Source organism: Prosopis cineraria, unplaced genomic scaffold (assembly GCF_029017545.1).
Source record: "Prosopis cineraria cultivar Desert tree isolate PC_DT_omini unplaced genomic scaffold, ASM2901754v1 PC2, whole genome shotgun sequence".
Lineage (NCBI taxonomy): Eukaryota > Viridiplantae > Streptophyta > Magnoliopsida > Fabales > Fabaceae > Prosopis > Prosopis cineraria.
The window spans coordinates 4,398,272-4,420,405 of record NW_026555333.1 but is presented as its reverse complement, the minus strand read 5'-3'; the positions used below and the strand labels follow the sequence as shown (position 1 = coordinate 4,420,405).

Below are 22,134 nucleotides of genomic sequence, written 5' to 3'. Positions count from 1 at the left end.
ATACATGAAAATATTATAAAAATTTAAAATAACTAAAAATATATGTTTATACACTTAGACATCCAAAAAATATCATAAAATCTAATAATAACTATATTATTATCAAAAAATATAAAATAATATTTATTTTTTTTATAAAATCTCAAAAATTACTTATCTTTTTATTTTACACAAACTGGCCCTTCATGTAATTGGAATGTCTGCTGGCGCGTGTCTCCTAGTTATTATCCTGATGCAAATATCCAATATCCAATTTTTCCTAGTTAATCCGATGGTTGATACTGTTACTTATCTTAGTGAAGTCATTTTATACTGGCAACCTTAACCGTTCATATTTTACACTGAATCCTGGCCGTTCATTGTTAAAAAAAAAATATTAGTGTCATTTTTTCTTGTCTTTAGACGCGATCACGCTAAATAATCCTTTGCTATTCCTTTCACTTCCACGGCCATGGCTCTAAAGTCTGAACCGTTTCCTTCGAGTCTTCGACAGCGTTCTCCTCCTTAGCGCCACTTGATCAGTCTTACTCTTACATGAAGGTGGGATGGGTGAAAGCTAAGCCTGAAATGTCGAGAAGGAGAAGGAAGGATCGTGGAACTCAAGCCTCAAGATGTTCAGTAATTGTGGAAAAGGAGATTGGAAGACGATCCAGAACTCAATGAAGACTCTATTGTTCTCCGGTTCTCTCCCGTCGAATCCTCCTCAGTAAAGTTATGGTTTTTGTAATTTCCTCCCCTTGGACGATCCTGTGGGCGTTCTACTTCAAGGTTGCTTACTTTCTTTTCATTTTTCTTTCATGTTAATTTAATTTTAAAAAAAAATAACTTTAAATCGTGCATTTTACTTAAACTTTATTATAAATTTTTATTTTTTTAGTATTTTATATTGAGTGTTTTTAGATTTATAATATTAAAAAGAAAAACAAAACTTTTGGTTCGTATACTTCCTTGTGTTTTATTATAAATTTTTATATTTTTAATTTAATATTTAATATTTTTATTTTTTAGTGTTTTAAGTCTTTTCAAAATTCTTACTCTTTATTTATTTAGAGATTTATAATATTAAAAAATAAAAATATAGAAATCTAAAATGTAAAAAAAGTGTGAGAATTTATAATAAAATATGAACAAAGTGTAGAAATTAAAAATTATGTTTTTCTTGTTGAAAAATAAAAATGTAGCAAATTAGAATACAAAAAAAAATATGGGGATATATGGACTTAAAATTATATTTTTCTTTTAATTTTCAACATGTTTCCGGCTGTATTGGTTAGTTGTTGTATGACATGGTTGTTTTGTTATTTTAATTTTGATGTATTTTCTTTTGCCTTGTAACTAGAGGTTGGACCTTCGACTTGGCCTGTTTTTCACTGTTCGGGTTATTGAAACTCTGTTACAGCCAGCTCTATAATTAAATTTCAGCTTCGATTTTGATTGCATGAAAATTGTTCTTAAATGCTGTGCAGTGAATTTTAGGAAAAGGTTGTCGTTCGATATACGTATGGAAAATTATCGTCGGTAATTAGAAAATTAGCCCATTGAAAAAATGAATAGAGGAGTGTGGCGAGAATTTAATATATTTAATTCAGTAGGATAAGGACTTAGCCAATGTTGTTCTTTCTTCTTTTTGGGAATTCAATTCAATGAACACGCTATCATACATATTGAAATCATCAATTCAAAGGGGAATCTACATATTAGCATTTGAAGCCACCAAAAGCACGCCACATTGCTCTTGCGTCTCCCCTGTTTTCTGATTTTTCCCAGGCCGCTGGCGCGATGTTACCGTGGGGATGAACTTTTGATATCCATAGTCCAGATTTCTTCATGAAGGAACGGATAGTTTAGATAGATTTCCTCAAAACGATGTCGTTTCGTTAAATATAAAAACGGCCGCTGGATCACACAGGAGAAAATGGACGATCGAGATTTGCACCACACTCACCCGCGGAAATTCTGAATTTCTGATCCCAATTTTAAACGACATCGTTAAGTTGTCTCGATTCCGAATGCAGGTGCAACTAAAGAAGTAAAGATTGCGCTAAAACCCCTACAGCTTAAGAACCAAATCGGAGCTTTCCGATCATCGTTCAATCTGCACAATCACTTCACGGGGCTTCATTGTTTTTTTTCAACTTCAAAGCTATATCTACTTGTGGTTGAGTGAATGCGGAGGTTCAGTTGGTTAACGCCGGTGAGTATTCGTAATTCAAACAATGTCAGCAGTCAAATTTGTGTTTCCTTTTCTATGCATTATTTTGTTTTTGTGTCCAAAGCAGTATCGGCGTCAAGTTCTAGCATCTATGGCTTTGGAAGCGCCCGTTGATCAAGGAAAGTCCATTAGTAAATTATTGTCCTTTAGCCAATCGCTGTCTAGCAGACGAGGCACGTTTTCAAATTTCTGTTTTTCTTAGTACTAATTGTCATTTCCTTTCGTTGTCTTAATCTTCTTTTTTCTTTTTGGGTACTGTAACAGCTTTGATGAGCTGCAATTTTGCGAAGATAAATGACCACTTTGCAATTTCAATAATGCCTTTAAATTTTCGTTATATTCATGCCACAGGTTTGGATTAACCCCCAATCGCCAAATTCTTGCTCATCATCAGTACTTAACTTACCTCTCAAATATTTGGACTTCCATTTCATTTCTTTCTGTCGCTGTTATTCCAGCATTTCTTTCTTCTATTGAACGAGACTACTATCAAATTCTTGGTGTTCCTGAAACTGCCAGTCAGGACGATATCAAGAAGGCATTTCACAGGGTGAGTGCTTGTTGGAAAGAATTCCTTCTGTTGTGGGGTGCTAGTGCCATTTGATCAAAACCAGCTGGTAGACTTGAATAGGAATGAAGAAGTATAAGCATGATGCATGTGCAGAGAGAAAATCAGAAAGACTGGTTGAAATTGGATATTATAACAGCGGTCGAAAACAATTAAGTTATGAAAGAAGAAAAAAACTGAAGCTACTTAGTTACAAGCATTGCTAATATTGTTTTAGTCAATATGACATTATTGCATGATGTCACCAGTTTCTGTTTAGTTTTAGTCAATACTTGAAATGAACTTTTAACCAAGTTTAAAAAATATGGTCAACATGTAATAGGGTTAAGTATTTCTATTTTGCAATATTTTTCTTTTCTATATAGTTAACTGAAACTAGATCATATTAACAACAGTTTGCTGAAGGGTTATAGTTGCATTATAAATTAATACTGTCATTCTGCTACTTGACAGCCATGGTTCAAGATGTTTTCACGAATATTACATCATGATACACTTCTATTCCTTTTGCAGCTCGCTAAGAAGTACCATCCTGATGCAAATAAGAATAATCCATCTGCCAAGAGGAAATTTCAAGATGTAAGAGAAGCTTATGAGGTATTTACTATAGGTTCTATCGAACTGTCATTTTCTTTCCATGTTGATATTTCAAAATTAATTGATTAATGTGATGGTATTCAGACCTTGAGAGATTCTAAAAAAAGGGCACATTTTGACAAGGTAATTTTTCTTTTCTCTTGAATTGTTTTGTCGTCTCTGTTGCTGTCATCCTTCTTGTATTTTATGGTTAACATGATTCTAGGTAGTCTGGAATTTTTGTTCATCAGAGCTCTTTTAAAATTCTGTAATTCATAGTCTTCAATCTTGTTTTAGCGAACTGATTATTTCTATTACTTTCTCTGATGAAATTCTATCCCAATTGAAGATGAGAACTTCTGATTCTGGGAACATAGAATATGAACGGGATGCCGAAGAACAGTTCAGAAATGCTCATAGGGCTCACTTTTCTGATTCATTTCACAAAATCTTCTCTGAGGTACTCTTATCGGTCTTGCAGTTACTGCTGTCATTGTTACTTAATGACACATGTACTAGATAAAAATCTGTCTCATTCTTGACAGATGTTTGAAGAAGCAACAACTCATTCTGCATCAAATATTGAGGTCACCCTAATATTGTTTCTCGGCTGTTATGTTGAATAATTTGTTAAATATTGAAGCTTAACCACTTGTCCACTTCCTTATTGTTTTGCTGGTAGGTCGAGATATCACTTTCTTTCTCAGAAGCTGTTAAGGGGTGCACCAAACGTGTGTCTTTTGATGCCATTGTTCCCTGTGATTTTTGCGGTAAGCAGAGTTTATATATGTTTGGAAAAAACAGTTTATATATGCTTGGAATATGAAGTCAGGAAAGCCATGTTAATTGTGATAATATTGTATATACTAGAATCATTTCCAGATTTTTCTTATGCATAAGAAATGTTGTAATGTAGTCAGTATATGCATAGTGATTGCATAACAAGTTAAAATCAGAATCTTGGAGTCGCATGTGATAAAAAATTAAAGACAAAGAATCCACTTATTGTTTCATTGAAATTTTGCAGGTTCCTAATCCTTTTATGCCATGTAGAATAAGGCACAGTGATTAACAACCTTTAGGAAAGCAATCCTGTCAAGCAAAACATGCATTAAGATATCTTAGGAACCCAAAATTTGAAGACGGAGGTATGAAAAATGTGGCTCCATTGATATTTAGATACCAACCCCCTGCTGGGTCTTAAGTGGAGAGATAAGTCTCATGAGATTACAATAAACAAATAATGCAAGCAAGATTTTTTTGCATAAGCTAATGAAACATGCAAAGTATGCGCCACTGAGTTTGTAAATTGTTGCTCCATTTCACATCTCGTTTTGTAATAATTAGTTTGGGCAGTCTATTTCTTGTTCCCTTTACACAGTTTTATCAGAGACAGTTGAGCATTTTCTTCATAATGCAGATGGGCGAGGCTATTCACACAATGCAAAGGCAATTGTTTGTCCAACATGCAGGGGCGTAGGCAGAGTAAGTGCTTAAAAGAACAATATTGATTATTATTATGAGAAAATCCTATCAAGATTTTAGTTGAGATTTTATTGGTTTTTATGTTCTTAACATTTTCCTTCATTCTTCTTTTTAGACAAAATATTAATCCATTCTTGATTGCAATGTATTTTAACTAGGTTACAATCCCTCCATTTACATCAACATGCATCACTTGTAGAGGATCAGGCCGAGTCATCAAGGTCTTCCATAATCTTACATTGAATAATCTTGTTCGCTTGATCTCTTCCTGTAAAATTTTTCATGTATATCTTCCTTTTGTAGGACCATTGTAAATCTTGTGGAGGATCTGGGGTGGTAGAAGGCATCAAGGAGGTTAAAGTTACTGTACCAGCAGGTTGGTTTCCAATTCTTGTGACGAAGCTAGCTGCAATAGTAACTTTGATATAATACATCAGGAATAAATATAGTTCATATTTCTATTTTACCATAATCTCGTGGTCCAATCCCAGCTAGCTTTTTATCCTCTCTTCTCCCTCTTGGGCTGATATATTTTGAACTATATTGTTTTCATTCTTGTGTATTACGAGACGGGCATCAGGTTCCCTATTATAGTGTTAAGGAACAAAATCATTTAAAAATTACAAAGTATCTTCAGTGCAGAATTTCCTGCCTAGATCTTCTCTGCCACCTGTGTGTAATGAAGAATCATTCATTATTTATATATTTTTATTAACTTTTTTCTTGATCTAATCATAGTCTTCCATGAATTATTAGGTGTGGATTCAGGAGATACAATTCATGTGCCGGAAGCTGGACATGCTGCTGGACGTGGAGGTCAACCTGGAAGTCTATATATTAAAATAAAGGCATGCCTGTGCATTTTTGTTTAAACTTTTTTATTAATTCAGATTAAATATCAGGTTAACCTGTACTGATTTTCTGGCTTATGAATCTGTAAATTTACCTATTTCTTAGTTCTTAAAAGGTGAGATAGTCTCAATCAAACCTATAGATATTTGATAGATGCTTAATCAGAAATATGTGATCGCAGAATTATATAAATATTATTACACTTCTCTTTAATTACATGATTGTGGATTTTTTACAATTTTATCAGTCTAGCTTGTAAGGTATTAAATTTTCTTTAATTTTCACCTGGAGGACCTCATATTTAGCATGCATGAGTTTCATGCGCTGCAATATTTTACTTGTTCCGTAAAGTAGCATATTTCATGGAAAATTTATATTGTTATTTAGAAGTTTACACTACTATTTAAAACCAAACATCTAGATCAACCAAAAAGCCTCTGTGGCTCTGCCGTCTAGTTTTGCTAGCCATTGTTAATTATGTTTTAGTCTATTTTTTCTTGTTAAGGATTTTTTTTTGTTCTTATTTGAAGTTTGCTTTTTTGGCAATATAGGTGGCTAAGGATCCTGTTTTTGCCAGAGATGGTGCAGATATTTATGTGGAGTCTAACATCAGCTTTACACAAGTGAGAATCAAGTAGTGTTTAGTGATCTGTCAATTGCATTTACTTCAGGCTCACTTGTTGAGTACCTGTAAAAATGATATTCTAAGCCTATGAGATGAACCTAAAGTTGCACTATACTTTTAGTTTTACATCTAAATATTAATTATTGATTTATTAATCTGTTTCATGTTCATGTGTAGTCTAAATTTGCTAATTTGATGATGTGCTTCTCCTTATATTGGAGGACAACTAGGAAATGCTGCAAAATTTAATTGTCACAAGGAAAAGTTCTTTAAAGCATACACATTACATGCATATCATAGAGTATGAATAATTTGTTGAAACTTGTTCCACTCCCCTGCCTTTTTTTCCCTTACTTTCCTCCAGCCTGAGGGAGTGGATTTACGTGGATTATAAGTAAGGAATAGAACTTTATCTGTTAAGTTGGCTGTTCTTTTTTAGATTTATGTCCCGTTCCTTGAATTTTCCCAGTAAGGTCTGGTGTACATACCATCTTTGGCACCTTAGTGACCTGGGTTTCTGTTGATCCAACTATGCAACAGTTTTATTGATAGAAGAAAGGTTTATTTTCTTACAGGCTATTCTTGGTGGTGAAGTTGAGGTGCCTACATTATCAGGAAAGATGCTAGTAAAAGTAAGAGTATGATTTATTTTGCCATTATTTTCTTTTGTTCCGGTAAAATTGTTTTGACACAGAAAATTAGCATGCCATTTTGCTTTCTTTCCATTGGAGAATAAAATTGTCATAGATTACAAGGTATAAAAGAGCGACATAGTCCTACTAGTGCATGCAAAACTCCATTCTATAACTTGCTTGCTTTGAATCTTCTTTACAAACTTGGTATAATTTGTATATTGTTTTTTAATACTTAAAAACAAAGAAGTGTGAATCGACTCTAATAACCAAAAGAGGATGTCAAGTTTGCCCCTTAAGCATATTACTAAATAGTCAATGAAAGAAATTTCAGATTTTAAGACCTGTTTCCTCTGAAATTAATTGTTATCAAGCAAAATAAACTTTTGATGCTGGCAAATGTGGCCCCCATAAGACTAATGATACACGCATATGGATCAGATGCATTGTTCAGGTTCTTTATTGGATATGTAGAGAATATAATGTTGCAGTAAAACATTTTTGGGGCTTTTTTCTGGAATCCCAAACTACCCTGCAGAAACAAGGCTAAACAAGTTTCTAAATTCAAAACTAAGAGATTGACCGTGGTTGTCGAATTGCATTACCCATATTCAATTCAAACTGTGTTTCATTTTCTTCCTTTGTGTTTATTCACCCAAAAAGTTTGATAAATGATAAAGCATAATGGTGTGGTGCAATTCATGTAGCCAACCCCACTTAATGGGATAAAGTGTTGCTGCTGTTGTTATTGTGTTTGTTCACCTAGTGAGATAAGGCTTGTTTTTTTGTTGTTGTTGATCATGGTGGGGGAAAATTATCCTAACCTGACTTACGTTGAACAAATCATGGCTTTAAACTTGCCACGAAAAGAATTTCACTTGGCTGCTAGTTGTGACCCCTGTTTTCTGTTATGCAACTATGTTCCTTGCAGATACCTAAGGGCGTTCAACCAGGACAGCTTCTGATATTAAGGGGCAAAGGTATAACTGTATAAAAAACAGTGCCTTCTCTCATGGACAATTGTGGGTAGATGTATCTATCTTTCTATCACCCATTGCTTGAAATTTACGATTGACGTTAGTTATATTTACAGGACTTCCAAAGCATGGTTTTCTTGTGGACCATGGAGACCAGCTCGTGCGCTTCCGTGTTAACTTCCCCGTGTAGGTTTCCAGTGATAGCGTCTTAAGAAATGTGTTGCTTATTATGTGAAGATATGATTGAGGCCCCTTTCTGGAATATTGGGTTTGTTGCAAAAATCTTAGCCAATGTTTAGTAATATTATAGCATCTTGACAAATAAATTACCTTCGTGATATATTTTTTCTGTTACCAGACTGCTATTGGTATTTGCAGAAAATTTGAAAGAAGTCCACTGATTGACCAGTTAGCATTGCTGCACACTTCTGTTGTTTCAAATGCAGTTATAAGTCCAATCATTGGCCTTAGCATTGCTGCACGATTCTGGGCAGTTATAATTATAATTTTTCTACTTGTTAATATTTATGGTTGTTTAGCACTTGAATATTACAAGAGGTTTAACGTTGTAGAGTCATGTTCAAGTGTGAGAATAGGTAAATAAATCATAATAAACTTGGCTTCAGTTGGTGTTTCCTGTGAGAAGATAAGCTGGCATTTGTGTTCAAGTACTCACCATTTTCCCATTTTGGTCTTATTTATGCATAAGCTTTAACGTACTTCCAGCCTAGTTGCATCATCTCACTTCCAATGTGCTCATCCTTTTCTAGTACAATTAATGAACGACAACGAGCCATCCTAGAAGAACTTGCAAAGGAGGAAATAAAGGAGGGATACAATTCACAGATTGAAGGAAATTGGTATGTTCCCTCTATAAATTAGTTTTCGAGTTATTGTGCACGTTCTTGTTGCCTTGTGCCAATGTAAAATTTGACAGTTGCATGTCTAATTGGACGGAGGCATGTCACGAGTAGTATCGTACTACTGTTGGTATATAAAGTTTGCCCGTCCATCCTCCGTTGGCATCGTTGAAAATTTTGGCTTGCACCCCAGCTTAATTGATTTTGTTTAATAGCATCTCTCATACCTATGATTAAAGTTTTTCTTGAGTATCATCCGATTGTGATGAAAATCCGAAAATGGATAACAGGCTTCACCAGCAGCTATCTACTGGTTAAACTTACAGGTGGCAGCAAATTCTTGAACACGTCACGGGTCCAAAGTTTGTGTTGGAACTATCCATGCTGATGTTAATCCTCCTCTTCATCCATAAATTGTTGAGCTGATAACCTGTTCAAATATTATCGCGATGCTCCTTGCCAGGGAAAAAAAAAAAAGAAAGCGATTGCTTCTTTCTTCATCCTTACTGATTATGTTAGTGAAAGGTATTAAGTTCTATCTTTTTTTCTTTTCCTCCTCTGAATATATTTGATTCTCGCGTTTAATATGTCACGAGTCGTGATTAGAACTTGGGTTATGAATTTTCTATATTATATACCCAAATGCTATATAAACAGATTGCACTCGTCCCAAATTAAATTGCCCTCATCGAAAACACCATTGGAAATCCAGCCCAAAAAATGGGGAAAAAATGTCGACTAAATAATGAGGAGGCTGCATGCTCTTGGTCTTGTTAGCTGCTCTGATTGGTCATATTTGCATATATATCGTCTGTGTATGACAGACATGTTAATTGGTTTGCGTATAGATGTCAATTTTTGAACAAGTATCTCGACTTTTCCTTAGCAATTTAGCAATCTAGATTACTTGTGCTAATTATGACACTTTTAACTGCAAACAGGGCTAGGTAGAGTGAAGAAACTGAGATAAAGGTTATTGGCAGAATAATTCTATTTGTTGGCGCTCAGTCATTCTTTCACATATCGTCTTCCATGAAATAGGTGTAATTTCACACTTTTCGTTTGAAGGATCCATCTGCTGGTTTGGTTCGCATGTTGAGGACATCTTGGAATTCAAGCCATTGCTGCGTAGTATATGGGAACTCTTGATGTTAATTTTTTATCATTATTATATTTACGAACTGCACTCATGATTTGTTTGTTTTCTTCAAGAATAAAACTATAAAAGCATGTACCACTAATTATATACTGAAATTTTTAAAAATAATTCCTTTACATGGACAAGGCTGTTCTCGCTGAGTACAGATGTGCTTTATTAATGTATATAAAACGCTCATTTGGCGAATCCAATCGGGGGAATGCATAGTTTATGATCATATATTAAAAAGCAAATAGTAATAATAGTATTGTTACGTAAAACAAAATAACCACGATAAAGGAAGTTTCGTCCAAGTTATAACAACGAACCTTGAACACGAAAGTGAAATACGTGGTTCATGATCATATGTCGAGCTTCATGGTCGTAACAATTTTTGTAATAAAAAAACTACTAGCAGATAATTAATTTTGCCGTGAATCATATTATGATTTTTATATATCATTCTGAAAAAAATTAATTTAGCTATAATAAATAGTCTTTTAATAGCTTCCTGGTTTTTGTATAATTAATTAAAAATCCATACAGTTGTTTGTCAAATTTATAGATAAAATTTGATGAAAATTATGTATCTGTTATATGTTGATTAGAAAATTTGATAATTTCTGTATTTGATGTATATATAATATAAAATTTGTAAAGAAGACTACTTCCTCCGTTATGTTTTATAAGATCTGTTTGAAGTATTTTATTTTTTATAAAATAAGATATTTTACCAAAAATAATGATCCATTAGTTAACCTTGCTTTGCAGCTAAAAATAAAAAATTAACCTTGCTTCAAAATACCCTTCATAAATATAAATGGGGAGAAATCAATAGAGTGACTATAATTTTGAACTTGTGGCTGCTTATTTTATCTTTCATCTAACAAGTCATGAGTTCGAGTTGAACATCGAATTAAAAGAAGCCGGTGTTAAATATTTTTTAAAATATATTTTTTAAAAAAATACTAAGATTTCTAATTGCATTTAATAATCTTCATTAGTCTTTGCATGTTTTTTGTTGGGTCTACTTAGTCTTTGCATGTTATTAACCTACTTCTTCCATACCAAAATATAAAGCATTAGTAACTCGTTTAAGGTTTAAAAAAAATGTTAGTTAAAATATTAATATTTTTTAAAAAATTGAATCTTTTTAATTATATCCTCATCAAATATCTTATACAAGTGTTTGATGATGATAATTAAAATTTCAATGTATTATCTTTTTTAAAAAGAATAATAAATAAAGTAGAGGTATAGTGGGAAAAAAAATTATAAAAGTTATCTAATGCCTTATATTTTAAATCAAATGAGGTTTTTAAAAAATGTCTTATATTGTAATTCAGAAGAAGTATTACAACTTATATTACGCCTGATAAAAAATACAAATAAAAATGTTTTAAAATGTAAGTAATACTCTTTTAGTCTTATTTATAAGTTACTTTCAACATATTTCACAGTAATTAAAAAAAATTAAAACTTGCTAACTTTATTTAAAATTTTAATAATTTTTCAATTTCACCCTTGTTAAATATACATATTTTAATAATATATTTTTTTTCTTTTTAACCTTTAATAAGCCACAGTGATGAAGGTGGCACTACGATGTCGGAAGATGGCAGACCCGCTTGCAACGGTGGGGGCCCATATTCCCCAAATACAAAAGGTGACGATGCAGGTGAAGAGGAGTAAGAGATAGAGTTTAAGGAGATTCAAATATATGAGAGAAGGATGCTATTGTTGTCTTAATCATACTGAAATAGCAGGGGTCAAATATATACAAGATACAAAATCGTAAAATATGAGATTATAACATTACAGTCCTCTCACATATGAACTAATATGATTTTGTACGGAGAAGATGCGTGACTTGGGTCATGCAGGTGACATCTTCAGAGTCGGCTACTTGTGGCCTTCGTTTGTGACTTGGTCTTTGTGGTTTGATTTGCTTGTAGCCTCCCTCAAACGAGAGGGTTTGAACATACCCCGAGTTTGTTACATAGATCATAGATAGATGAACTGCGAGTGACCCAAAGGTTTTGTAAGAAGATCAGCAGTCTGCTCACGAGACGGAACACAGCACACCTTTAGCTTGCAGGCAAGGACTTGATCACTCACAAAGTGAACATTGATTTCGATGTGTTTTGTTCTAGAGTGATAAGCTGCACTTACATTGTTGCACCATATGAGAGGAGTTCATTGAAGTGGAAACTTGAGTTCTATAAGAAGAGATTGTAGCTAGGCAATTTTAGCTGCACAGTTTGCAAGGGCACAATACTCTAACTCAGTCGAGGAACAAGTGAAGACACTATTTCTTAGAACTTAGAAGCCCACGGGAGAAGCAATCATCCAAGATAGACACAGTAGCCAGTGACTAATTGACGATCTATAAGAGACAAGATCAAGGTGCTTGGACCATTTGATACGTATACCAGGCATGACAGTACCTTTTACGTAACAAAACAGCCGTTTGACCGCCTGCCAATGAGCCAAGGTTGGACAACCGAGGAATTGACTAAATTGATTAATAGCGTAAGAAAGATTTGGACTTGTGTTTGTAAGACATTGGAGGGCTTCCAATAGCACTATGAAACTTGAAAGGATTAGCAAAATGTTCTGCATCAGTGGCAGTGAGTAATTTGCCAGTAACCATGGGTGTTTTACATGGTGCAGAGTAGAGCATGTTGAATTTCTTAAGAATATTAGTGTCATATTTGGTTTGACTGAGATGTATTATATTCCATCTGCATCTCGTATTTTGAGTCCAAGGAAGTAGTGAGCATTTCCAAAATCCCTAAGAGAGAACATGCTATCGAGTTTCCTGGTGAATTCACGCAACTGCAAGACATCATTCCAGTATAACTAGAATATCGTCAATATATACAAGACTGATGATGACAAATTGTGGCGGCCACAAGATAAACAAAGCGCTATCACTTTCGGTGTTATAAAAACCTCACCACAGGAGTACATTACGAAGCTTTTCAAACCATGCTCTTAGAGCCTGCTTCAGCTCGTATAGTGCTTCCTTCAATTTACCCACGTGATTGGGCTTTGCAGGGTCTACAAACCTTCGTGCTGAGCAATAAAGACATCCTTCGAGATGGCTCCATTCAAGAACGCGTTGTTGATATCTAGTTGTTTTATCGGCCAGTAAAGGGACACAGTAATTGACAAAAAAAGCCTGATGGTAGTGATTTTTGCAATGGGACTAAAAGTCTCGCCAAAGTTCACTCCTCTCTCTTGCTGAAATCCTTTGGTGACGAGACGTGCTTGAGTTCCATCTGCAAGATACTTCTTCTTGAACACCCATCAACAATCAATAACTTTTTGGTTTGGTCTTCGGGGAACAAGATCCCAAGTTCTATTTCTGATGAGTGCGTCGTACTCAGATTGCATGGCAGCATACCAGTCTGGACGTTGTAGTGCATCAGAAACACTAGTGAGTTCTTCTAAGTCACGAGAGATGATGATGAAGGGGTGCTTTGGCTTGAAAATGCCGTTCTTAGAGTGAGTCAACAAACGGTGACCAGCTGGCTGTGATAAAGTCGAGACATGATCAGGACAAGGGACATCTGTTGAAGGAGATTCTTGCATATTTGATACTGGCGAAGTCGAATGACTTTAATTATTAGGCTGTGAGGATTCCCGAACGACGAGAGAAGGCTAGAGCCACCACATGGCTCAAGACTGTTACATGGCTGAAGAGAGATGTTATTGGGCCATGGAGTGTTGGGCTGCAATCCATAAGAGCAGCAGGAAACTCAACGTTGTAGAACATATGGACTCCAGTAGGCTAGACTTAATGAAGAAAGCCCTCTTGAAACGAAAAATCCCGTTCATTAAAATTAACGTGCCTTCAGAAGAAGATCCTCCCAATGGTAGAAAGACATTTGAAGCCCTTGTGAATTCCACTGTATTCGAGAAAAGCACACCTAGTGGTATGAAACTCAAGCTCGTGCTTTTTATATGGTTTAAGGCATGGATAGCAAGCGCACCCAAAAACCTTGAGATTATGGTAGGATGGATCTTTACTGTAGAGCTTTTGAAATGGTAATGAGCCTGTAAGAATAGGCGTAGGAAGATGATTGATAAGATGAGATGTGTGAAAAGCTTTCCACAAATATGGTAAGGACATTTTAGCCTGTGCTGGCATGGATAGACCAAGCTTGACGATGTTTGTGTTCTGCTCTGCCATTCTGAGCTGATTTATAGGGTCAAGAAGCCTGAAATTGTATTCCATCTTCAGTTAAAATATGCAACAAGCCTTGGAACTCTCCATCCCCCTCACTTTGCAAAATCTTAGTCTTCCATTTAAACATAGTCTCTGCCATATTTTTAAATTGAGTAAAGGTCACTTTACATCACTCATATGTTTGAATGGGTAAATCCAGGTGAAACAATTATAATCATCAAGAAAATGAACATAACAGCGAAAAACATTTATAGAGACAACAGGAGCAGGTCCTCAGAAGTCCGAATGAATAAGGTTTAGCGGTTGTTTTGCATGAGACTCAGCATTATTGAAAGATAAAATTTTCATCACAGGCTACTTCCAAAAAAAAAAAAAATTATTGCTACTTGAAACTTGAAAATTACATTGATGCAAGGCTTTGTTAAAGCACCAAAGGAAGGATGACCTATGCATATATGCCATAGTTCTAATTCATCACTATAAATTGACGTATTTTGAACAGAAATGAAAAATCTTGACTACTTTTATTCTAAACTAAATGAGTACTCGCACTGCAAAAATTAGGTTTGCTAAATTTTGAATTAATTTGTAGAGCCCTCTTCCTTCAGATGTCGTAAGAAGTAGAATTCTTCTTGTCCTCTCACCCTTCACAAGAAAAAATAGTAGAATGAAATTCAACATATACATAATTGCCATTTGTAAGTTCCCACACGCTAAGTAGGTTCTTAAGAACACAAGGAGCATGAAGTATATCCCTCAATTTTAGTCATTCACCATGATTCATTAAACGGCCCATGGAGACTAATGTGAGAAACCATTGAGTGTCGCCATTGCCAACATAAAAAGGAGACTTACTGGAGTATATGGACGATGGTTGTCAATCTAATCTAGATTGTTAGTGATGTGTGCAACTACACTATTATCAAGATATCATTCATCATCATTTATAGGGTCTCAAGGATGGCAATAAAAGCAAAGTGAAGAGGGGGAGCTTGGTCTTGTTCAAAAGAGAAAGACTTGTCATATCTGTGATAGCATGTGGTGGTGGAGTGACCAAACCTGTGACATAAATGGAATTCAATTTTGTCAGTCCCTTTATAAGATCTGCCACAAATATAATTACTTGAGTTTCCTCGTCCATGAGTATCGCAGCCACAAGACGGTGCACGAGTGGGTGCGTGAGATTAAGAGTTCTGTGCCATTAGATTCATGGAGTGTGAACCCAAACTGAGATTATTGAATTCATTAATTTGTTCGAGTCAAGACTCGAATGTTAAAAGAGCTGTTTGCAGTTCGATCCAAGTCAGATCTCCTTTTTCAAGAATATGACAGTTGATGGTGTTGCAATCACCATCAAGGCTTGCAAGAACTTGTGAGGTAAGATCATTTGAGGAAAGAGGATTACCATTGAGGAGGAGGTTGTCCAAGACGGACTTCATCTTTGCAAGGTAGTCATTATTCATGTTCATTGAACCTTTACAGGTTTGCTGGAGATCATTTCTGAGAAGAGTGATGCGAGCTTGAGTACAGAGCTGGTGAGATCTTTTGCAGCCTACAAGAGGGCAGCAACAGTGGTGCAACGAACAAGCTGAGCTGCTACTTCAGGGGTCAAGGTTGTGTGCAACCAACCAAGGAGTAGTTGATCAGTGGAAACCTATTTGTCAAATGCAAGATTGTAGATTATGGACTCATCGTTGACAAGAGATTCAGTAGGACACTTGGATGCGCTAGCAAGGAAGCCTTCAAGTCAATGACCTCAAATGATTGGAAGAATAACACATTGCCATAAAAGATAATTTTGTCTATCTAGCCTGATAGATGTAGAGGAGTAGTTGGAGGTAGTAAGTGAGGTGGCTTTACTAATGGTTGATCTGATAGGAAAAGAGGAAGAGTGGGTGGTGTAAGAATTGGATTAAGAGCTCATGGTTTCTAAACGGCTGTCGTCGAAAGGCTCTAATACCGAAATAGAGTTTAAGAGTGGGAAGGTGACACCATTATTGATACTGCTAGGCAGTGGTGGTGGAAAAGAGGTAGCTCATTTTGCAAACAAGAGAAGTATTGCAAGCTAGCTAATTTGGATGCCAAAAGTCCAATCCAACCTATGATTTATAAGTAATAACAATTGGCTTTTCTTATAGAATGCAGATATTGAATCCTGATTTTGATAATTACAAAATAAGAGAAATTTATGCTTTACAAGTTCAAAATTTAAGAATTAATGGCTTGTAAGAGAATTGGTTATCTTTGCTTTGAAATTCTAACTCTCAATATTTATTCTTATATAGATGTTATTATTTCTAAATATGTGTCTTATTTCTATATAGTTAAGAAACACTTAATCAATTCTCGTTTCTATTCATATTATGTCTCTCTCTAAAGATAAATTATTTGATTTAATCTTAATTCCATAAGGACATTTTATACTAATTGAAAGGCAAATCAATTGATCTTAAAATCAAAAATTCAAAATATGAGAGCCTTTACAACTTTTTTGTGTTAAGGTGTTTATTCTGGAATAGCTTTTCTATTTCGAAATATATAACTTATCCTTGTGTGAATTTCTTATTTTCAAGTATTAACTCTCTTGCCTATTCAGAAATAACTTATTTGGGACTAGCTATCTTTGTTCCAGAATAGTGGATATCTTCTTGTGAGCTATTCTCATTGTGTCATTCCAAAATATCCTATTTAGGAATAGCTTATTCAAGAATAATTTATTCAGGAGTAGTTTAATTGGAAATAGCTATATTTATTCCGGAATAGTGTTCATTTCTTTGAAGTTATTTCACAATGTGTTATTTCAAAGTTTCAATATAAATGTGATCCTCTTTTAATGTGTTCATTTCTTTTGATATAAATGTAATTCACGACGCATTATCTCAAACTTTGTGAAGCCAACACTTATGTAATTTTCTTTTGATATAAATGTTATACTTTAAAATAAGCCTTGTCTACTTCTCGATATTATGTTCTTCATTATTTCAAAATAGCTTCTCTTGTTTTGGAATGAGCTTAATATGTGATGCTCTATTTCTCTTGTCTAAAATAGGGATTATTTGAAACTCTCTCAATTCCTTTTCGTTTTATCTTTTAAGAGTAATGTGAGTTATGTAATCTCTCTAGAATTATTTTAAACACATTCTTGAGATAAATTGAGCTTACTTTGATCTTATTTATAAAATCTTTATTCTCAAATAGTGTTGTTATTCGAAAGAGCTTTTCACCTACCTTGCTAAAACATTTAATATAAAGAGCCATTACTTTTCTTGCTTGCCGTGTGAGAAAAAGCTCCACTATCAAAGCAGTGTTACATTGCCTCATTTCGAAGAATACTCAGATAACTTAGAGGAAAGAAGACAATGACTCTAACGGCTATATTCTTAAGTGTAGCGGATCATTTATGAAGTCTAACTATAAATACAAGCATTTATAAAGATTATGTAGAAGAGAACGCATACGAAGGAACTCAAGTTATACTTATTTATTATTTACCAACTTTCTAAGTTTGTAATCACTACATGAGAGCTTCATTGATTATATATTAACTCTCAAAGGAAGTATTTGATAATAGTAATTCATTCTTGAACTTATTCTATTCGTACCTTTTTCTCTAACTTGAAATAGAGGATCTTAAACTCGAGTTCATAGTTTAAAAAGGATATATCATTACCTTTATAGAGGGAATGATTCAGACTTTAGTATAAGTCTGGGATTGTATTGGGGCTACTAAGAGCCTGAATTAATCTTGGTGGAGTTATTAAAGAAAATCTCAAGTGGTGCTTGAAAACTGGACGTAGGCTCAAGTAGTTGTAACTTAATCAAGTAAGATAAATATCTATGTAAGCTTCTCTTCCTTTCTCTCTATTGTGTTTGGTAATATTATTCTAAACTTATCTCCTTAATTTTATTATTATTAATTAATTTTTTATAAAGCCTAATTTGCCTCTCTCTAGAACGGACTTTCAGTGGATATATATATATATATATATATATTTTTAACAACAGGGAGTTATTAAAAATTAAGGAAAAATACATTGGGCAACAAACAGCCATTATTGGGCATGTCTTCCCATTTTATACTCACACTCCAGGTTGCGACCCCAATTAATGGGCATCGGCTGCTTCTTTCCATATGCCTACTTAACCTCAAAATAAAGTATATGGGGCGAAATATTTTAAAAAAGACTCATGATAAAGTTATTCGGACAAAAAGACTCATATTTTTTAAGGAAAGTAAAGTCTTGGTCCCTTTTTTTAAAGAGATTTTACCATGTAATCTCTCTTACCAATTTCCCCTAAAATATTAAGTCGTCCATGTGCTTTCATTATCCCGTGATTAATTAGCCATGTGATTCTAGAATCTGAGGACTATGACTATTATAAGGTTGCCATCTATTCACATCTTCTCAGATATTTTTTATATTACTTCTGTAAAATTCCTCTATCCAAATTAGCTATTAAGTTATGACTTATAATTACTTTAATACTTTAATTTACCTTAGAAATGTCTATAATTCATAAAAAAATCATATTATTTATGAGTAATGCCACTTATATGTCAAATACTCCCTCCGTTTTTATATAAAAAAAACTGTATCATGTAAATTAAAAAATTAATTAACTATAATAATTGTCTGAAAATAAAAAAAATAACTAAAATATCCTATGTTAATAAATATAAGCATGCATTAATTATTTTTTATTAATATGAATTATGAGGGATGATTTAATAAATTTATAATAAATGCTTATTAAAATGAGTGATTTTGTTTATATAAAAAAATAAGTAAAAAGTAATAGTTTTTTTAATAATAAAAAATAGAGGGAGTGTTACATAATAGACATTGCACCAGGCATATGGATCTATTCATTTAGTTTGGGGGCAATTGCCACATTTTAGTTGTCTACGCTATGTGGATTTGCAAAATGCATATTTATTACTCTCGGCATTACTTGACAGTATAGTATATTAGTTCTACCGCTGCCTTTTTTTTATCAAATATTTAATACTTACACATGACATTTTTCTATTATACATATCTCATATCTATATTTTGTTGGCATGAAAAAAAATCACTTGTCTATACTCTATATTTTGACATGTTAAATTTTTATTTTACCTGGTTTGACGAAATAATGCAAACTTAAATGAAAGATAAATAGCTGAATGACTACTTAATTATTATATAAAGAGAAATTTTGGAATGTATTCAGCTTGTGGAAATGATTAAATAAATCTAAAATATGAAAAGGAGAGCGATTATGACAAATGTACATAATCTTAAAAATAGAATTTTATTATCATACGCTCGGATGCTTTAACTGTTTAAAATTATATACTCTCTTTATTTAAAAATATAAAATATTTTTTATTGAATTTTATCTTCAATAAAGTAGTTATTTATTTTCAAACTAACAATATTATTTTCATATTTATCCCTATCTAATAAAGTGTTTTACCCTAAACAAATATAAAGTAATTTATTTAATAAGGACACTTTTAAAAAAAGATAATGATTATATTTTAAAACACTTACAATACTTTACATTTTAAAAGGTAATAAAAATTACGACGCGAACAGCACGTGAGCGGAGGTTCTAGCCTTTAAAAAAAAGACCGAAGAAATGGAAGTCACCACCGAAATTTTGAGATAAATATTGGAAAACAGTTTAAAGGAGAATAAAGATGGTATGTGAAGATAGAAAATAGGTTCGGGAGTCGATTGAGTGTGAAAAAGTTATTAAGCACCCCACAACACCCGTTCATAAGAACGTTTAACTGAAGTTTATTGTGCTATATAAATATAATTTTAAAATTATTTTAATTATATCTTTTATATTCATGTGTTTAATATAAAAATGATAAAAATTAAGTGAGAAATATTTATTTATTTACAAGGGAGGACTTGACTCAGAATCTGACTCTGAAGACTACGTACCCTGTGATGGGGATCAAAATCCACGTAGTTTGAACTTAAAAATTATTGGTGAAAATATTTTTAAAGAGAAATTAATTAGAAATAATTCACCATTTTGTAAATAAAATAATTTTTAAAATTTTGATATATGTGTTTTAAATTATAAAAAATAATTAAATTTTAACTATTTTCTCAATTTTTTTAAATTTTTGGAATAAAAAAAAGAAAAGAATTTAAAAATTATTTTTATTTTTATTTTTATATTTTATGATGAAAATTTAATTGCAATACCTGCAAAGCCTTATTGGCTCATACGGTAATATAATTATTCTATATATCTGTGGAGATTTCAAAATCTTACACAATAAAAAAATTTAGCAACTTAATTTATTTACTTAAATTTTTAAATATTAATAACATCATTATTTTTTGTACGTTCATAAATATATACTTTTTTTAAAAGATTTTTAATCATCATACCTGTAAAGCCTTATTGACTTTTACGATAATACGATTATCCTAAATATCTGTAGAGATTTAAAATCCTTACATAATAAAAGATTAAATAATATATATTTTAAATATATTTTAATGTGTAATTGTGCAATTTATATTTTTAAATATAGAAATCTTAATCGCTATACCTACAACATCTTATTGACTTTCAGGGTAAGATGATTATTCTAGAGGTCTATAGATATTCAAAAATTTCATATGACCAAAAGATTTAATACATTAATTTAATTAATTAATTTTATTATTAAAAACATTTTTAATTTTATTTACAAAATTTATTTATTTATTTATTTATCATATAAATTGAGAATCACAAAATCTATGAGGGTTTATTATCCCACACGATAATACACTTAACTTAAATCTCTGCAAAAACTCTTGAAATCTCACATGAGAATAAATATTTTATTAATTTAAATTAAAAAAGAGAATTAATTTTAATGATAGGCCTTTGAAACTTATATTATTATAGATAAAATTGATCCTCATACTTATAAAATTTTATTAATTTTCACGATATATGATCATTTTTAATGCTCGTAGAAATATTTAAAATCTCACACAGTAAATAATGAATTTTTTTATCATATATATACGTTTTTTTTATTCTATTCCAATTGTAAAAATCAAATCCCCTCAAAAATCAAATCCCCTCATACCTGTTGCTCTCTCTCTCTCTCTCTCTCTCTCGCGTTTGTTCAGCTCATTCATCCCTATCACAGCTCTCTCATTCTCCATCTCTCTCTTTGACTCTCCCTCTGTTTTTCATCCTCTCTTGTTCCCACTCTTTCTCCCTTTCTCTCTCATTCTAAACTCTTGAAAACTCTGCTGCTGCCCCTTACTCTCGGTCTCTTCTCTCCTTCTTCACCATTTTTGTACGGTCTGAGTGCTGTCCTCCTCAATCTCCCTCTGTTTTTGTCTTCTCTCTCATTTTTCCTCATCCGTTCTCGTACTCTGTTTCCTTTTGGTCTCTTTTCTCCCTCCAACCTCCTCTCTGTCTTGCTCTTATTCATTCATCCCTTTCTGTGTTTCTGGCTCTGTTCTCACATCGTCGTTTGGCTTTTTTTTTTTTTTGCGTTTTGCTCTCTGTTTTTCATCTATGCCATGTGCTCGTTTGTGCTCTGTTTTTCTCTTTTTTCTGTATCGTGTCTCTATGCCGCTACTCTCTCTCCTTTTGGTCTCTCTTCCATCTCAACCTCTTCTTTGTCTCACTCTCATTTTCCTGCTCGCTCCTCCCTTTGCTGTCAAGCTTCAACTCCTACTCAAAGTGCTCAACCCTCTTCTTCTCTCTCATTCATTCATCTCCTTCCAAGCAGAAGTAGGGAAGAGATTTCTCTTTTCAGAGCTTGCGTGTAGTCTTCTCCCATTTTCCTTCTGCATGTGGCCGAACATGTTGCCTTTCTGCTATCTTTTTCTCTTCTTTTCCACAGCAATGTGCATGCGTGCGTCTCCAGCTCTATTTCCTTTGCTTCTTCGTACGTGAGTCTGCTGCCAAGTGAAGCTTTTTTTTGGCTTTTGTTCTGCTCTTTGCTTTTGCATCTTTGGTCGAAAGTTTAGGTCTGTTCCATTCGTGTTGTGTT

The 22,134-nt window shown here is 33.3% G+C and overlaps 1 protein-coding gene across 8 annotated transcripts; it reads left to right on the top strand.

Annotated features, from left to right (window-relative positions):
* The first annotated feature begins 434 nt into the window (after positions 1–434).
* On the top strand, positions 435–10,086 carry LOC129302381 (chaperone protein dnaJ 1, mitochondrial). 8 transcript variants are annotated; one of them, XM_054941215.1, is made up of 21 exons: positions 435–768; positions 2,016–2,194; positions 2,277–2,385; positions 2,477–2,563; positions 2,671–2,762; positions 3,294–3,377; positions 3,462–3,500; positions 3,706–3,816; positions 3,902–3,943; positions 4,039–4,126; positions 4,777–4,841; positions 5,000–5,062; positions 5,145–5,217; positions 5,598–5,689; positions 6,245–6,316; positions 6,894–6,950; positions 7,882–7,930; positions 8,044–8,113; positions 8,698–8,787; positions 9,114–9,312; positions 9,729–10,086. In XM_054941215.1, exons 2-20 carry the CDS (start codon positions 2,168–2,170, stop codon positions 9,211–9,213), a joined length of 1,410 nt encoding a protein of 469 aa, XP_054797190.1. In that variant the 5' UTR covers positions 435–768; positions 2,016–2,167; the 3' UTR covers positions 9,214–9,312; positions 9,729–10,086. The 8 variants fall into 8 exon arrangements, with proteins under 8 accessions (XP_054797190.1, XP_054797198.1, XP_054797196.1 ...); XM_054941216.1 differs by lacking the exon at positions 435–768 and having other exon boundaries at positions 1,608–2,194; positions 2,280–2,385; XM_054941221.1 differs by lacking the exons at positions 435–768; positions 9,729–10,086 and having other exon boundaries at positions 1,578–2,194; positions 8,044–8,595; positions 9,114–9,177.
* Positions 10,087–22,134: the final 12,048 nt, after the last annotated feature.

Bases quoted from the DNA above. Each gene is read 5' to 3' on its own strand.
- LOC129302381 (XM_054941215.1), top strand. From the start codon at position 2,168: ATGCGGAGGTTCAGTTGGTTAACGCCG. The intron at 5,690-6,244 runs GCATGCCTGTGC...TTGGCAATATAG, and splicing joins GTCTATATATTAAAATAAAG to GTGGCTAAGGATCCTGTTTT. The intron at 7,931-8,043 runs GTATAACTGTAT...TTATATTTACAG, and splicing joins TCTGATATTAAGGGGCAAAG to GACTTCCAAAGCATGGTTTT.